This window comes from Paralichthys olivaceus, chromosome 9, assembly GCF_024713975.1.
Source record: "Paralichthys olivaceus isolate ysfri-2021 chromosome 9, ASM2471397v2, whole genome shotgun sequence".
Lineage (NCBI taxonomy): Eukaryota > Metazoa > Chordata > Actinopteri > Pleuronectiformes > Paralichthyidae > Paralichthys > Paralichthys olivaceus.
In genome coordinates this window covers 18,949,829-18,967,417 of record NC_091101.1, presented here as the reverse complement: position 1 = coordinate 18,967,417, position 17,589 = coordinate 18,949,829, and the positions used below count along the sequence as shown (strand labels likewise).

General features: G+C 39.8%; 1 protein-coding gene across 10 annotated transcripts; it reads right to left on the bottom strand.

Annotated features, from left to right (window-relative positions):
* Position 1: 1 nt before the first annotated feature.
* Positions 2-16,970, bottom strand: septin6 (septin 6). Of its 10 annotated transcripts, none has more exons than XR_002202538.2 (12): positions 16,817-16,970; positions 14,934-15,048; positions 12,263-12,458; positions 11,022-11,208; positions 9,548-9,709; positions 8,639-8,735; positions 7,487-7,655; positions 6,828-6,960; positions 6,514-6,704; positions 5,377-5,429; positions 5,015-5,061; positions 2,598-3,955 (listed from the first exon to the last, which is right to left on the bottom strand). XR_002202538.2 is itself a non-coding variant. In XM_069532136.1 (11 exons), the coding sequence occupies exons 1-10, from the start codon at positions 16,844-16,846 to the stop codon at positions 5,058-5,060; spliced, it is 1,284 nt and encodes a 427-aa protein (XP_069388237.1). In that variant the 5' UTR covers positions 16,847-16,970; the 3' UTR covers positions 2-1,542; positions 5,015-5,057. The 10 variants fall into 10 exon arrangements, 8 of the variants coding, with proteins under 8 accessions (XP_069388237.1, XP_069388236.1, XP_019938011.1 ...); XR_002202539.2 differs by having other exon boundaries at positions 2,598-3,950; XM_069532136.1 differs by lacking the exons at positions 2,598-3,955; positions 5,377-5,429 and adding an exon at positions 2-1,542.
* Between the last annotated feature and the right edge of the window lie 619 nt (positions 16,971-17,589).

Genomic DNA, 17,589 nt, shown 5'->3' with positions numbered 1-17,589 from the left:
GTTTGGATCCGATTTTTTTTATTGAAAATGTACATCAATGGAATCAAACTAAAGTAAGATATTGAATAAATTGTAGTATGGGAGATTTTCTGACTACAAGAGGTGATGACTGATACTAGAAAAATGTATGGCAATGTCTGACACCAAAATGTTACTTTACACTCAGAGACACGTCCAAAGATCATAGGTAATAAACAACAAGTCTCCACTTCAATACACAAAATATATCCTTATAAATTATATAAATGCAGAAGTATTTTTTAATACTCAATCTATCTGGGATTCAGTTTGACTTCATCTTATTCTAATATTTGGCAAAATGGGAGCTGAAATCAGAGGACAGATAAAATATACAATAATCATTTGCACCTTTTTTGAAAAAAAACAACAACAATAAAGTTGCAATAAACTGCAAAACTTGAGTTATTAGGGGATAAAAACAAGCAGGTCAAAGATCACAGCAGTAACCGAATCAAAAGATGCATGCAAAATATAGGATAGGCCTGTGAATATTAAAGCACAGTGTGTAATTAAAGGCCATGACATGTGATCTCCATGGTATTCAACAGTGACATGTAAACATGGGCACCTTAAAATGCAGTGCTAAGTATAAATATTGCTTTGGCTTTTGCATGAAAATGACTGTAATTTAATTCTGGTGTTTAACTTTTGATGTTCAGAAAACCTGGAAGCAGGAGATTTTAATTTTTAACGGGACTGGATGAGAGAGAACAACACGTCTTCTCATTATACTGTACGTCATAATGCATCAGTGCATTAAGTGCCTCTGTCCATGAGTTTCTGTTTAACCAGCGTGTTCTACAGTGCACTCAAAAATGTGTTTACTAACATTAAATCACTTCAGTTAATGTCACACAAATGAATTACATTTTTCAAATCAAAGTTATCGATTGTGTTGATATAACTTGCAAACTTACAGTTAAAAAACACAAGATTGTAATAACTTCATTAATTTGTGTTACCACTTGAGGTAATTTCAAGTTCTAAAAAAAAGGAAGTTGTTGACCAACTCAAAAAACCCATTTATAAAACAATCGATAACTTGAATTTGAAATAATGTGTTTCACCATTTGAAGCACATTTTAGGTACTTTAAGCTGGCAGAACATTTTTCTTGTTTCATTGTAGCGTTTAATTCTAATGTTTGCTTTTTAATCTAAGAATCCTACGAAGGTGAGTGCACGGTGTCGGTCATTGCATAAGTTCTCCAGTCCTGTAAATGTGTAAATCCCCTACTGGTGACTTAATTGAACTACAAGAATTGCTTTATTTACATTAAGACATAAACTATATTTAAACTAAACTGTGCCCGGTTCCCAACGTGCCTCGGTCTAGATCTTCATTGGGTCGTCAGAAATACCATGAGAGTCCACATAAGGCCATATTTAACAAAAGAAGATGGGATGGGGGAGAAAATATAAAAGGTTGATACAGCGAGAGAAAACTGGAAGAGGTAAAGGGTGCTTAGTTCTGGCCGAAGCTGCAATCCCCTCTTCAGGTGGCCAAGACAGATTAAAAGAAGCTGAAGAGACAAAGAGAAAGAAAGCCGGCCGTTAGGAGAGGTGGGCAAAGCAGAATATTAACGTCAGGGTCAAAGATTAAAAGTGCATCAGATATCAGGAAGGAAAAAAAGTGATCATAAACACAAAATCAGACAGTAAAGTCCATGATTGTACAGTCATTTAAACAACACATTAAGTGTGAATAAGAAGAGGATATTGTGCCCACAGACTTTTTTAAGACAGTGAACATATTTTGTAGGATGTGCGCAAATTCCACATGAGTATCTGATTGAATGTGATCCATGTGAGTGAGACAAAATCTATGTGCTTTCCAAATATTACAATAAAACAAGTGTGCACATCACTCCATCACAACCCAAGTGGAAAAAGGTGTTAGTTTCAGCAAAAAACAGGACACACACAGAAGCAGTAAAGCAAGGTTGAGGTCACCTGAGGTGAAGTTAAAGAAGCAGTGATACACAAATACACATGAACCCATATTATAGCAAGAGCAGGTAATGATTAAGAAAACCCTGAAGGACGGGGGGGGGGGGGTCCAAAAAGCATCTGGTCACATTTGAGGTGCTCAGAACTGAAAGGCTGGTTCCCCCAGCAAAGCTTGAGGGTTGAGCACCTACTCAGTGCAGAGCCAGGGATTACTGCAAAGGAAAGTGACACCAGACACAGTGAGCTGAGGGTAAAGCAGGGGGGAAGGGTCTGATCTGAGACCACATGGAAATCAAAGTGGTGAATGCAGCGAGGGCTTCAATTCAAGATAATCCTCTTTTTCACAAGACAGTAAAAGCAGCCATGAACCTTGAGCTGGAGAAAAATCAAGATGACCTGAATGAAAAGAAATAAACATACCTGAAGATTTTAAATTCGTTGGGATGAGGAGGAACAAAAAGAAATTGATTTTGAGTTGTTAATCAAAGCTGTGAGGAAACATTAATGTACAGCTTAGTGGCATCAACATTCACTCACTGCGAACACACGTTACCCACCGAGGTTCAGGTAATCTCCTAATTTACAGCAACATGTGTCAAACACAATGACTCTGGCCACAGCTGTAACATTTGGTGAAAAATTGGCCTTTATTTTCTTTTGAGATATTTTTTTTTATGTGCAACACTGATACAAATAACATTGGTCCCTGCAGGACTGTGGACAAAAAGATGAATGACTTTTTAAATGTGCCTTAATAATAACTAAAATAAAAAAGAAAGTTACAATTGCACTGACAACATTAATATATATTTATATATACTTAATATAACATCACATTTGTGTGTAAAAGAAAAGTGCAAATGTGAAAGCTAATACAAATATGCACATACCACATGACAATGAATGAGGTTTGGGAGAAGTGGCAAAGAGATGAGGCTCACGTTTACTCATGCGTCAGGCTGAAGTAAAACAACTTCAGCAAAGGGACATGAAAACCAAAATAGAAAAATAGATCTGCTAATGCAAACTGCTGCTCTCTCCTTCTCTATCAGACATTTTCTTATGTATTAATACTTTAAACATTTACACACTTTGCCATTATGCCACAAACGGTTTCTACGAATCATTGTGTAAATACTGGTATTTTGTGGATGTGTTCAGTTACACGCGGCATCTGTTGCACTTCTGTCCTGGGAGAGGGATCCTCACATGTGGCTCTGTCTGAGGTTTCTAAGTTTTTTGGTATTTTTTCCTGACTTATGTTGAGGGTTAAGAACAGAGGATGTCGCACATTGTTATGCCCTATGAGACAAATTGTGATTTGTGAATATGGGCTATACAAATACATTTGTAAATGAGTCTATACAACCGTGTGCAGCATGAAAATCAGATTTGATTGATCAGGCGAACTTTAAACTAGTGACAAACTACTCAACCACAGACAGTGAATCATTATTAATTAGTTATTAAGTAGCAACTGTTTTTACTGTTTCAGATTCATATGATCAAGCATCACTACGCTGAAGATGCATCAGGTTTAAATAACATTCATTTATCAAATCAGTCGTTAATTGTCTTTTTCACGGTCCCAGTGTCTGATGCCTGTTTCTCTTCAGCCTCAGTACACTTCTGCCCATCACAACAGTAGTCATGTATGTTAATATTAAAAAAAGCTCACTCCTTCATGCAAAGAATCACTGAATACAAAACAAATATGGAATGTGTCGACGTGTGTAAAAAGACAGGCTGAATAACTGCTTGTACAAACCAAATAACAGACAAGCATCATTCAGCAAAAACAAGTGATGTCAATCTGTTAGCAATGGCCAGCGTCTTCCACAGAGCAGGGGAGGGAGGCACGTGGAGGGATGAATTACTGGGGGGGTGGGTGAGGTTGGGGAGGGGGAACGGTAAAGGATGATGGGGTGGAAACTCATTCACAGCAGGATGGCCACAAGGGAGCACTTTTTCTACAGGGGTCCTACGCTGGAAATGAGAGAGAAGGGCCGTTATTGCTTTCTCTAAGTTAAAACATCAACACGACACACACTGTTTCACATCGGTGACATCACATCGACATTAGTGAGCAGATACACAAGGTTTGAGTGGACAGAGGTGAGGCTACAGGAAGCTTGAGTTATTTCTCTCAGTCAGACTAAAAAGGTTTTTGATTCTTTTTAAGAGGTTTCTTCCTGCCTCCGAGTTTTAAACAGTGAGTCTGATTGTCGTCCCCACCGCTCAGTGTCGTCAAACAGCAGCTTGTTTTCATCTGTTCTTACAGTCTTGAGCTGCTTGAGGAGTTTACAGATTGTGAGACAGATGTTCTCCTTCACTTCTACCCTCCCCAGTGGTTGAGTCTCAACAACATCTCCCTCAGCGGATTTTGCTTTTGTATCTACTCAAGAGGGAGCGGCGGCAGAGGGGGGTTGTCATATGGCTGTGAGATCAACAAAACATGTCATCTCTATAAACAGAAATGGAGCCCCGAGGCTGTTTGCTGCTCTGGTGTGACCTGTTAGTCTCAGTTCGGCCCTGAATGGCTCTTTGTGCGCGAGGAGGAACGGGCGGGGAAGGACTTGGGAGAGCCACAAAAGGAAGACTGTTGTGGACTCAGGGAGGCAGATGGGGCAGTGCATCAAATGGCTGTTTGGGGATCTAATAAAGTGGTTGATTTAAAGGCTGGCACGGGGACGGTAAACAGTGCTAGCTCAAGGATAGGATCGACACAGATATTATACAACTGAAACACTGTAGCTCTGCTGCAACACGTCTCAGATTGTACCACATTAAAAACAAATATAATGCATGTGAATTGAGATTAGATTTTTAACAGCTAACAAAGAATTACAATCGAATTCAGGGTTTCAGAAAGGTACTTGTTTACACAACCAGGCTGTAACTAACGATTTGTTTCAATAGATTTATGTCCCAATTGTTTTAAGAATGAATTAATCTTGTTATCTATTCTGTCTTACCAATCAATGATACTTTATTCGTATTTTAAACACTATTTTTTGGAGGTGTAACTCAAGAAGGGAGTCTTACCAGAAAAGGTGCCTCATGCAGCATGCAGCAAGTGTGGGAGGAGTTAACTGGAAAACATTATGGAGGCAACATAGGTGACACATGCACTCACAGGAGTCACAACAACAAGCAGTTATCAATGACGTGTCTCCCAGGGACTGAAGAAAACACTGACTTTAACCTGAAGGCTAAAAACACATTATTAATATTCATTTCATATTTCTGCAAAACCTTTTTCGTCGGTTTTCACCAGTGACCCACAGACAAAGCAAAAGTGCAGCTGGCTCTTTTGGAAGAGAAAGTGTCCAGGCAGAGCTCATACAGAGGAGAAGTGGCTGTGAGGAAAATAAACTGACAGGAAAGAAAATAAAAGCAACAAGAACCTTCTCAGTGCAAGTGTCGTCTTCCTTTTCTAACAGGCACGGAGTCACATCAGCTTAAACACACAACCAGGAGTTTGTTACCAACATGAAGGGGCCGACAATATCAGCAGCACATTGTCAGCATACCTGAATATATTTCACTTCACAAACGCACGCACACACACGCAAGCGCACACACGCAACCTCCTGCACAGTCATGATTTCTGTAAAACCTATTTACATTAACTTTTGGAGGAAACAGGATCAGAAACACCAACAAATGGAGAGATTATATAAATACATTAACACCAGGGTATTGGTCATTTAGAAAACAATAGAAGTGATGGGCAGGAGGAAATAAACAATTTCAAACTGCGATCTGAGAATATGAACATCATTTATCAGCTCATTTTGTAATTATTAAGAGTTGTAATAAGTTGTTTACACAAATCTGTTGGGGGTATTAATTTTAATGATTTGCTTTGCTGAAGCCATCAGCAGCATGTGATTGCAGAGTGATGATTTCACGCTGGAACTCACTCATCAAGCTCTTCTGACAGTTGGCTACAGTTCAGCTATTTGAAAGAGGACTATTTGTCATAATATCCACACTCCCCCTCTCTGCTCTAACTTTTCCTCATTGCTGATGGATTGTGTTCTGGTCAGCTCTCTTTGTGTGGAACTATGTTCTCAGCTAATATACAGAGGGAATCAATCCCAAGCGGGGCTTAATGCATGAAATGATATTAATCTCAGCTGGTGTATTGAGGAGTGGTGACAGAAACAAAACATTGGCACAGAGAAGAATTACCTTATATCTGTTTTAAATGCGCTTAAATTAAAAGCTTCAAGAGTTTGCATGTTTTGCTGACAAGAGACAAAGTATCATAAACAACACATTGAACCCAATGGCCTAGAAACAATCTTTACCCATTTACTGATGTAAAGCCAAAAATCAGACCTTGAAAGGCCACTCTCTGAACAGTGCTCAAAACAATTTGGCATAAAATCAACATCCTGAAATGTCTGTGAATTATCAATAGCCTCGTTTTAACCAGCTTCAAAGTATGTTTTTCCAACTCTAATTCAACCAGAGTGTGGTCTCCTGCGCCTGTGGTGATAGGATAAAGACACAGCGGAGAAGAGAACAATACTTACTTTTTCCTCTCTTTGTCCCTCTTGAGTGTGGTGGAGCCCCCTGCCTGCTGAGCTTGATTCAGCAAGAGCTCTGCTGCAGTCTTTTTCTGTTTGAACGTATTGAGTTCGTCGTCCAGAGACTTCTTCTTTTCCTCCAGTTTCTTCTTCTCATCCTGGTGGAGCTTCTTCAGACGGTCAAACTTCTCATGCAGCTATGTGGCAGAGACAGAGGAAACATAACTGTTGTAATAATCAAGACACAAAACAAAGATTTCTAATCATTATTAAGTAAACGGTGTTTCAGGATAGGATGAGACCATGTGAACTAACGATACCTCTTTTTCTGCTTCTTTAAGCTCGGCCTCCTTCTCTTTGACTCTTTGCACAAACATTTGCCTCATTTCCTCTTCTTTCTTCTGCAGCTCACCCATGAACTCGTTCCTCTTAGCTTCATACGTTTCCTGCAGACTGGCAGAGGAAAGGGAATTAAAAAGAAAACAATTAAGCTTTAGTTTGTCTCTAAATTCCTAAAAGATTCATTGCACCAAAAACACATTCTTCAACAATGCATGAGATAATTTTCTGATTTCTTTGACTTCTTCATTATGTCATTTATCACTTTTATAACGATGTGAAATAATTTGCAGATCAATATAAGCTTTGGGTTGTCTCTCTGTTGTTTAATTTGAGGAGATAGTTAGGAAATGTGTTTACCACAAGAAATGTTAGTTAACCTCGACTTTTGATCATCAGTTTCAAAGATCATCACCTGGAGATAACCTCCCAAGTAATATTCCCCATGTTTGGTTCATTTTTACTCTGAACACGCACACACAAAATATATATATATATATATATATATATATATATATATATATATATATATATATATATATATATATATATATATATATATATATATATCCTGCTGTCATACAGGGTAACAAGCAGGTGTAGGTAGAAAGAGAGAAGAAAAAAGAAAAATGTGATCTACCTGAAGGGCTTGCTGTCAGGGTCTGTGTCCTTAAATCCCATCTCCTCCAGTTTGCAGCGGCGGTACAGTTCATAGTGGCGTGTGTGAGTCTGCTCTCGCAGGTCCTCCATGTTCACTCTGATCAGCATTTCTCGCAGTTTGACGAAGTCACAGTGATTCTCATTTTCCACTGTAATGGAGACATCATAGTGACACATGTACAGTTTTATCCAGCACATCAGATGGTATCCTAATCATCATGGGTTGAATATACAGCAGCAGAATCTGAACTAGCAACACTAGCATCTATGACCGTTTACATTATGCTACAACTGATAATTTGATGTTTATAATTCACAGGTCCATTCGTACCAGCAGCACCAGGAAAGCAGTAGTGTTCATGTCCTGTGGCTTCTCTATTTGTTTTGATATAAGACTGAGCTCAGCACCATGTTCCCACACACACTGTGTGACATAATGCAAGTACACATGCATGCAGAGTCAGTGTGTGTTAAACGGACCCAATGTCAGATAAAGCCCCCAAGCAGAAACATTACACAGTCCAGTATAATGCATTAGGTAGCATTGACAGTGATGTGTTTTTCAGTGTTTTGACTGTAATCCAGCACAATGAATTTCAAATGAAACAATGACTTTGAGGTTTAAGTGCTAACGTGGACCTTTAGGGGTGTCAGAGGGTGTTCGTGTTAACACTGGGTAAACACAGTAGAAACTACATAAGAAGTCAACACAGCAATTAGACACTGAAATCTGAACCAATGAAAATAAAATAGACAATTTATTATATAAAGTACATGGTATAATGTCAACCATTCTGTGGTTACCACTTTTTTGTGTTTTAAATCTTTTTAATATCTTTGAGTGCTAGACTGTTAGACTTTGTGGGCATTTATAGACCAATCAACTGAGTTATAATTCAAGAAAAGAATCTGAAGATCAATTGAATAGACTTCTAAATCTGCAGGAGCTCAGGGCTAAGACCTGCCGGATCTCTCAGTTGCAGTGAAATGGTGAGAGTGCTCCAGTTAAATGAGCTTATGTAACTGGTTATCAACTAGGCAGCTGTTGGAGCCAAGGAGAAATATGAAGGGAGGGAGCAGCTCTGATGAGAAAGAACACACTCTCATTTCCTGTGTTGTGACCCAGACTTACCCTGCACCGTCCCCCACGGGTACTGCCGGGCCTTCACCATCTTGTTCCCGATCTTCACTTCCTCTGTGCTCCCCACCACTGCAAACGGCAAATGGCTCTGTAGAAAAGAAAGAAAATGGCTTTAGCACCTAACCTATAACACCTGAGAGGTCTGTGGAATCACCTCAAATTCACTCCATAAATCACTGTGTATACACAAAAAAGTGCCTGTACTTGCAGTGATAATTACTGCAACGATCTCATTCACACATGAGAAAACAAATTACACACACAGCTTAAGATGCTCATTCCTGAGCAGTGTTGACGTCACTGAGACACAACGGTTATTCTATTTACATAATCAGACCAATATATTTCATATTTAGCTCTGACTAGAAAAAGTAGAACGAGGTCAGACTGCACAACAAGAGCTGAGGGTCAACAGTCGAACACAAACATTTTCACAAAGGACAGGTCATGAACAGCCAAGTGAGTCCTGGCTCATTTGTCAGTGGACACAGGCCCTTTCCCACACCACGGACTTCCTGGGAACTGAGCTGACTGATTGTGCTGCTCTGAGCACACCCTGCGAGGAGCGGCTTCCTGACAATGTGAGCAGACAAAGACGATGCCTGTCCAGACGCTACATACCATATTATTTATGCTTGTGATGCATAACAGCATTTACATTGAACAGAATTTTGCAGGACTTGTGTATTTACTAAAGACGGAAAAATGTGAATTAAGTCTTAAGGATGTTTCAAATGTACAAATGTTTTTGAACCAGGTTCAGTGGAATGTTCAAAGCACAGTGACATTCACCTAATATATTAAGCTAGCCAATTTATACTTTTGAGCTTATTTGTGCTAGCCCCCCCCCCCCCCAGAATCTCTGTGCAAAAACGCATGTGATGTAGATAGAAACCTTACGTTCATGGTGGAGTTGATCTCTGCCACAGACTCATCGTCAGTAGGGAACTGGTAGATCTGCACTCCATTGCTGACCAGCTCACTGGTGATTTTGAGTTTGAACTTGGCCAGCTCGCTCTTGGAGATGGCGTCTGACTTGGCGATGATTGGGATTATATTGACCTGCAGTTGAAAAATGATGAGTGATTTAATGTGGGATGAAACAATGACAAGGTGTAGACAACACTTTCAAATACAGCTAAACATAGATCAGCTCCTGTCTGTGGCAACTTTTCCTCACTCCCATTTCAGTCGTCTAAAATTAGAAAAGAGTTGATGTATTTTTAAAACAATTAAATTCTGTTCTCTTAGAAGTAGTAGCACCAATATGAAGAACACTATGGTTTAGTCACAGAAACAAATAAACCATTAATTCCTCTGTAAGCTCTTCTTTTGTGTGTAAGAGACAATTACACAATCTTAAGCACAGTTTTGCACTGTGCAAGCGACAAAGGGAACAGCAGGCTTCCATCTTCTGCTCTACATTACTTAACACTCTCGAAATATGGCATTAAGAGTCAGATTCAAACTATTTCAACAGCATCTACGTTATCCATCTAGTCCAATCAGAAGAAGAAATACACAGAGATAGAGAGGAGGGAAAAGGTCAGACAGAGTCATTATCATATATACACTACTTCTGGCTGAAAAAACGAGACTCACTCCCACACAATTATTTTGGCAGCATAATGGCACTGACACAACCCCCAATTATTTCCCCTCCAAGTTTGGACCCCTTTATTTGACAGGAAGCAATGCTGAGGGTCATGTGAACCAAAACATGGGACTGTATCCCTCAGTCTACAGAGGATCTTGCTCAGGGACACTTCAGCAGAGTATTGTTTGAACGCCCCCCTGAGGTGAGTGAGTAAACGCAGAGGATCACACTGTTTGCGAGCTCTTGCTGGAGGGCACAGCTGCTCTGGCAAACACTGAGCTGGGTCTTTGTACAAAAGCCAGGAAGTCCATGCAAATCCGCTACTGTGGAAAGGCCCTCACAAAAAAAAACGAGGTTGCAGTCACTGGGCAGACTACATTTCATAGCTGACCTACACCGACGCAGTAACACATCTGCCAATTTACATGCAGGCAGATGCCCTGGAAAGTTTTATGACCCATGAACAGAGTAGAGAGATAAAATGCTTCAAACAGGAATGCAGTGCCAAAGGATTTACCTACAGTACATGCATGACATGCTACAACAAATCAGTCCATGTTTGTGGGAATTGTAATAATTTTAAAACATAATTTTTTAAAGTAGTAACTGTCATTCAAAACATATCTATTTATAAATTCTGCACAACTGAAAGTGCATCATCCTTAAATAAATTATCCTTTGGCAGCTTCCACGTCAATTACATACAGCTTTTGCTGCCAACTTTGAGATATAAAAATCACTGATGAGATTAATTTGATGAAGAAAAGTGAATCTCACCTTGCTATCGAGTTTCTTCATGGTCACCAAGTCGAGAGATTTGAGCGAGTGTCCCGTGGGAGCGATGAAGTACAGGCATGCGTGGATGCGGGTGTCGTGGTAGCTGTGTAACGTGCGCTTGATTTTCAGTTCCTCCTGTAGATATGCTTCAAACTGTGCATCAATAAACTCCACAATGGACTTGTAGCTGTCAGAAAAGGGAAGACAAAACATGGAAGAACTCTAAGCAATATTTAAGCATATTATCAGAACAAGTCTGGTTCTGCTTCTAGTTTTATTAAGTAATTTGCATTAGAGCAAAGCATCACAGTTACACTTAAGCACAAACAACATAAAGGGACACACTGTGCACTGTAAAAGGTTCATCTTTGTCAATTTTGTTTGATCAAATCTAAATGTGGAGCAAACAGTCAGTACTCAGTCAGCTCATTCTTTGAGGACATGCAGCTCTATCTGTTAATCCATTGTGCATCTTTTAAAATTTTAAAGTCCTACATTTGCGAAATATCCTGAAACCACTTTGGTTTTAGTGGTAGTTATTTGTGATCATCCATGATTAGAAAAATTATGGGTTAAATTAAATAAGTCAAGGTAGATATCTGTCAGGCATGAATTATTTGCTTGTGATAGCAGAGCGGATGGAGACATTTTTAAAGTACACTCCCATTAAAGCCATTGAGGTCATTTTCCAATGCCTGCATGTTACGGATGATAGACCATTTTTAATTTGTACTTGTTGTTATTCTTAAATTTGCATAACCAAATTAGTAATCTTACAAAAAAGACATACGACCCCATGAAGGACAAGAAGCTCATAAATGTATCCACCCATCCATCCCACACAGGGACACAGAGAAACACTGCAGGATGTTCTGTATACACAGCTCACATGACTATGAGTATATGCTTGTGTACAAGTTGAAGTTATTTCCTATGTATAGGGAATTTCATACCGAATGGAGTGAGAAACCTGGAAACAACTGCAGCTTTACCATTATAGAGAAGTTACTGAGGTGGTTCACATGATATCATTCTCTCCCTAAGCTTACCCGAGGAGCAGAGCTAGAAATTACATTGAGGAGAACAAACTTGGCTTTATGTCAGGACCACTGTGTCCACATTCACCTGTGGATTTCTGACAACAACCTGTGACACTGCTCACAAAGACTAAATATGAAACCAGTTTGCTGAGATTAGACACTTCAATCCATTGAAGCTTGGAAAATGTGTCTCGATTTTACCTTTCTTCTTTATTGATCTGGTCTCCAAAGCCAACAGTGTTGACAACAGTGAGTTTGAGGCGCACGTTGCTCTCCTGCAGTTCGTAGGTGTTGGACTTGAGCGTGACTCCCGGCTGGTTGTGCTGAGTGGGCTCCCCCTCAAACTTGGTGTTGAACAACGTGTCCATCAGGGTGGACTTGCCCAGACCTGTCTCACCTATAAAGACAGAAAACCCATCATGTTACAGGAATCCAACACATCCTGATCTCATCCTCTGGTCATCAGTTGCTTTTTATATTACAAGACGTGAAATCTATGGTTTCCTTCAGACTTAGCTGCTGTTTTTACTTCCACATACATGGAAATGTTTATGATTTTAGCTTGTATACTTCTGAACCAGCCATAATGTGATGATTTAATTAGCCACCAGTGACACTCAAAACAGAAACATGCAGCGTGTGGGAATAGATTCAGTGCAACATTTTGAAGATGCTTCAAAAATACTGTATCATTGTGTAAATCCACAAAAATGATCTGCTGATATAATCTGACATCAATTTCCCTGTCAGATGACTCAGATACAGAGCTCCCTCTGTAAGAACAGCTATTTTTATTCATCACAGCCTGACCTACACTCACAGCATGTTAGCCTGTTTTTGTAGGATATCTTGCTGTGTTCCCAATTTCCTATCCTTCCCTCAGAATTAAAAGTAAATGATGCAGCAAGGGTCTTATTTGCTGTTTCTACGCTCAGTTTAAGTCACTGTGGAGAAGTCACTCATGCTTAAAAGGGAACTCAGTATCTTATTTGGAGTAGCTTAAGGCTCACATTGTAAATGACACCACAAGTTATACTCTTAGGTAACATTTCCATCCAAATCTTCTGAAATGACAACAAGCAAAAAGTCTGAAAATGTCAGGCTTTGGCCCAGTGGAACAACAAATGGTGACATTTAATTCACTCTCTAATTTAAGACCACAACCAAATTATAAAAACCAAGTAATGTGCGTATGGCAGTGAGAAATATGCTTACGAGTCATACAAGCACAACAACAAACAATTGTTTGTTTAAAACATAAGCTGCTGTTAGTCTCCTACGTCATCTATGCTTCCATTTTTTCCAATATAGAGTACCAATCACAGTCTATGGTACCAATGGTTGTCTTGAATTTAGAGAAACTCAGATTGTAAGGCACCATAATGTGGTGACTGTGTAATAAAAAACATGTTTTTTTCTTTCCACTTTTCACTCCTATACAAAAATAAATGGACTCAGTCTTTCCACAAAACAGCAGAGAGGTTTTTTACTTGGAGAAGATTCAAAACCATGCCACTAAAAATGGCCACCAGGCATTTCCGACCAAAATCTCAGAATGGAGACACTGATTGTGTTAATGTTACTAGACCTCTACCGCATCACAAAAATCAATTGGATATTTGATTAGGATTTTAGTATTGTACTTGGAAGAGTCCACAACTACAACAAAACAAGAAGGTACAGTCTTAGAAACAACCATCTAACTTTCTAACCACAGGTTAGTACAGTACACAATGCAAACTGTCCTCTGCAAAACACAGAATTTTATCTTAATCACAGACATTGAATATTAAAATTTGCATATGTATATTTCTGAGGAAACCATCGGCAGATAAAAAAACCTATACAACCATTTCCTGCAAAAAAAACTGAGACTGAGCTTCCTGTTGTGTTCCGTCTACTGTCAAATTTGACAAGTGTTTGTACTGGAACCATTGTCATTTTATAGAATTACATTATTTCTGAGCTTTTCATTCAGAACTTTGTTTTTTTTACTTTGTCATTCATGTATAACAAGTACACAATACTTTACTGCTATAACTGCCTCTGTGTTAATACAATGATAAAGACAACAACACGTAAACAGAAGTGTGTGGGCAGAGCTGCAGGACTGAAGAGGAGCGAGAGAGAGACAGGCGTGATGGAGGTGACCAGAGTGGGCTACACAGTGCTGCTACAATGAGTGGATCATTACAACACAGCCTGATGTTTTATTTCTTTTCACATCGAGCCACCGGCCCAAATTGTATAGCAGCCCATCGAGAAAATCCCCGGTTCACCAAGTGACTACACTGTCATCAAAATGGACAAAAGATAAAAAATGGGTCTGATTTAACACAATGTAATCGAAAAGAACTAGAAAATATGGCCTCCAAAAGTTTCATGAATACTACATCAACAGCTTTAAACTGAACATTACATCCTCCAGAAAGCTCTACTTTATTGGACCTATAGGATTGTTTCATTGGACTGCATTTCCAGTTTATTGGGTGAACCATGTCAACTGGCAAGTGATTTGTTTTATCAATATATCAAACCAAATAGACAAGCAAACATTTATCAGTGTCCATAAATGTTTTTATTCTGCATGAATGATACTTAAATGAATAGATAATGTTGCTACCAGTACTGCTGTTGACTAATATCCTACTAAAATTAGATAAAAGCCTGCAGACATTCCTGTTAGTCATTTCCCATCTGAACCCAGAGCATCTTACTCATCATGGTAACTTGCCCTGAGGAGACTCAGCAGCTCTAATACAGAGGAAACTGCCATGTATTTTGAGGGAGAGCCCGACTTTTATCGAAGCAAATAAGTCATCATTTAGCCTCGGGGGAGAGAGTGAGAGCATTTCACGCATGATACACTCACCAACACAGAGGATGTTGAAGCAGAATCCGTGGTTGACAGACTTGTTGACCAGCTGGTCAGGCATGCTGTCAAAGCCGACATGGCCTGCCAGAGGGACAGCACGAGCACCTTCACCCTGAAAACCAAAGAGAAACAACATGTAACATCTGGTACCAGTTTCTGAACACCTTCTGGATTAAAATGTCCTGTTAAGAAAACATGCACAGCTTTAAACATGCACAGGATTCCCTCGAATTCTTGATGATTCTTGTTCTTCATGTTACCAAACAACCAGACACAATCTCCACCACATCATTGTTAGACTGACTTCAGGTGCACTCTTACTCACTTCCTGTTTCCTGAGCTGCAGCTCAGTCGAGACAGTTAGAAACCATGTACATATATGGAAAGGTGTTGCTGTTCATGCTTGGATAATTGTAAAAACAAAGAGCTTGGAGAATAAATATAAGAGTTTTATCATTAAGTATGACAAAGAAAAAAGACTAAATTAGATTAACTTGCACAATACCCTGCGCCCCCGTTTCTGTGTTGCCACTTTGATTTGAAGCCGTCACTACCTACTTTTGGCACATTGCACAATAATTCACTCTACTATTGCAATGTTTGTACACAGCCCATCTCTGGACTGGAGTGACACTTAACACCAGAGTGTAAAAGCACTGTTGTTGCATGTGTGTGTGGGCGTGAGGCTGGCAGCGAGCGTCTCTATATCTGTGGATCTGATTTCTGCAGCCTACGTCTACATTGTGAGGTGCAGGAAAGCAAAGAATTTAGATTATATGGCGAAAGCAAGAGCCCTCAAACAGCCAACCGACCATTATGTGGCTTAACATAACACTGCGTTGCTTTGCTCTGCGGTGAAGAACTGAGAGGGAGGAAGAAGAAAAACTGTTTGGGAGTCAGACAAGCGGATAGTGGTAAACAGTTGTGGATTATTTGGATAGTTGAAATTGGGGTTTAAACAGCTGAGGGTTGTGTTTGGTAAACTGGGGGTGTGATGCGACTGGACAAACAAGTGTTTTAGTTTTCAGTTGCAAGCGAAACATTCCTGAAACCAGTCCTGCTTTTCGAGACACTAACAGCCAAGTTACACACTGTGGGTTTTGGATTCATTGAACCGCAATGGGGACATCACATTGCAAAAACCTGGCTATTCTGAGCTCTCTCTCTCTCTGTCTGTCTCTCTCTCTGGGTGTGATGACCTCCTTTCTTAAATTCAAACCCAACACAAAGCAGGCACATCAACACGATCGATGCAAGGATCTATTGATATTATTTACATTTACATTGTGGACACATCAGACAACGCCCGACTTTAAGTTAACGGGACTTACGTGCAGCAACATAACGGAAATGATAGCTGTGCAGAAACGGGGGCGTTCAGAATGAATGGGCCTAGCGACGGCTCTAGCTTATCGTTTTTAAACAAGAGCATCTATCTCGTCTGCTAAACCGTGTGTTCGGATTCATCACACAGAACACACCGTTTAGTTTGGAAAGGTTCATTCGAGCTAACGGTGCCAACACAGGAAATGTGCGTGCGTTAGCATACGATGCCATGAAAACGAGTGTAACATGTTAACATTAAAAGCTACGAGTGGCTAGCATCGGGGTTTATTTTCACAGCTGTTTAAGGAGATTATAAGATGTATTATAAGATGTATTCTTGGTAATATCCAGAGAGTGAAGCGGGTTTAGCTTAGCTGCGTTACACTGGGTTTCAGGAGGAAGAACGACAGGATAGAGCCGGTGGCGACTGACAAAAATCGGCCGAAACGCGACATTTTAATCTTATATTGGAACAAACGCTGAACTGAGGTTGAATATTTCAGAACACACGTTGTGGCGGTGACAAAGACATCCTGGTAGAATAAGCTACTCACCGCTTGTCTTGCTATCTCGGTGGACGCCATGGCGGTTAGCCGTTAGCTGAAGCCTCTGCTGCTCTGTAGTGAAGGAGCCCACTGGGAATGTACCACTCACCGACGCAGCTAGTTTACGCGCTATTTAGTAAGATATTCCTTTGACATCGCTCGCACGGGAATGTTGTTAAGTGAAACAACATTTTGATTTGAACACCATATCACATTCTCTCCGGTTCGTGTTGATGTAAATGATCGTGATTACACGAGCGCTCGCCCCTGAACCCCCCCCTCACACGGGAGGCCATCATGGTCTCGTCCTGTGAGAGAGGCAGTGAACCACAGTCAATGAGCTGATGATTGTTCAGCAGCGAGAAGCAGAACTGACACAGTTGTTGTTGTTTAGGGTCAGATTGGGGGTTTTTCTACATTCAATCATAGATTTAACATCAATCAAATAATATCTGCATTAATTTTCAGCCAAGTCTGTTGTATTCAGTTTTTACACTATTCTGGACCATGTGCTTTATTCATCTGTCTGTGCAATAACAATGGTTCATGTTCAATGTTCATGTTCTCAAATGCTCATGTTTTTCCTGTTTTCAAACTGTGTGCATATGTTTAATTCAATTTATGTGTTTCTATATTTTTCGTGTTTATCTAGGATAAGAAAGATTATATTCACATCAACGTGATAAAATGAGTGACACAGCACTGAAGCAAAACAGATACAGGGACACATTGACAGGTATTACACTCAGTGTTAATAATAAATTTAGTTATGTCCCAAGCAT

Coding starts and splice junctions, on each gene's coding strand:
- septin6 (XM_069532135.1), bottom strand. CDS start 16,846: ATGGCGTCCACCGAGATAGCAAGACAAGCG. Junction 6,705..6,827: donor TTAAAGAAGCAGAAAAAGAG/GTATCGTTAGTT, acceptor TCTGCCACATAG/CTGCATGAGAAGTTTGACCG. Junction 2,182..6,513: donor AGGGACAAAGAGAGGAAAAA/GTAAGTATTGTT, acceptor TTTCCTTTGCAG/TAATCCCTGGCTCTGCACTG.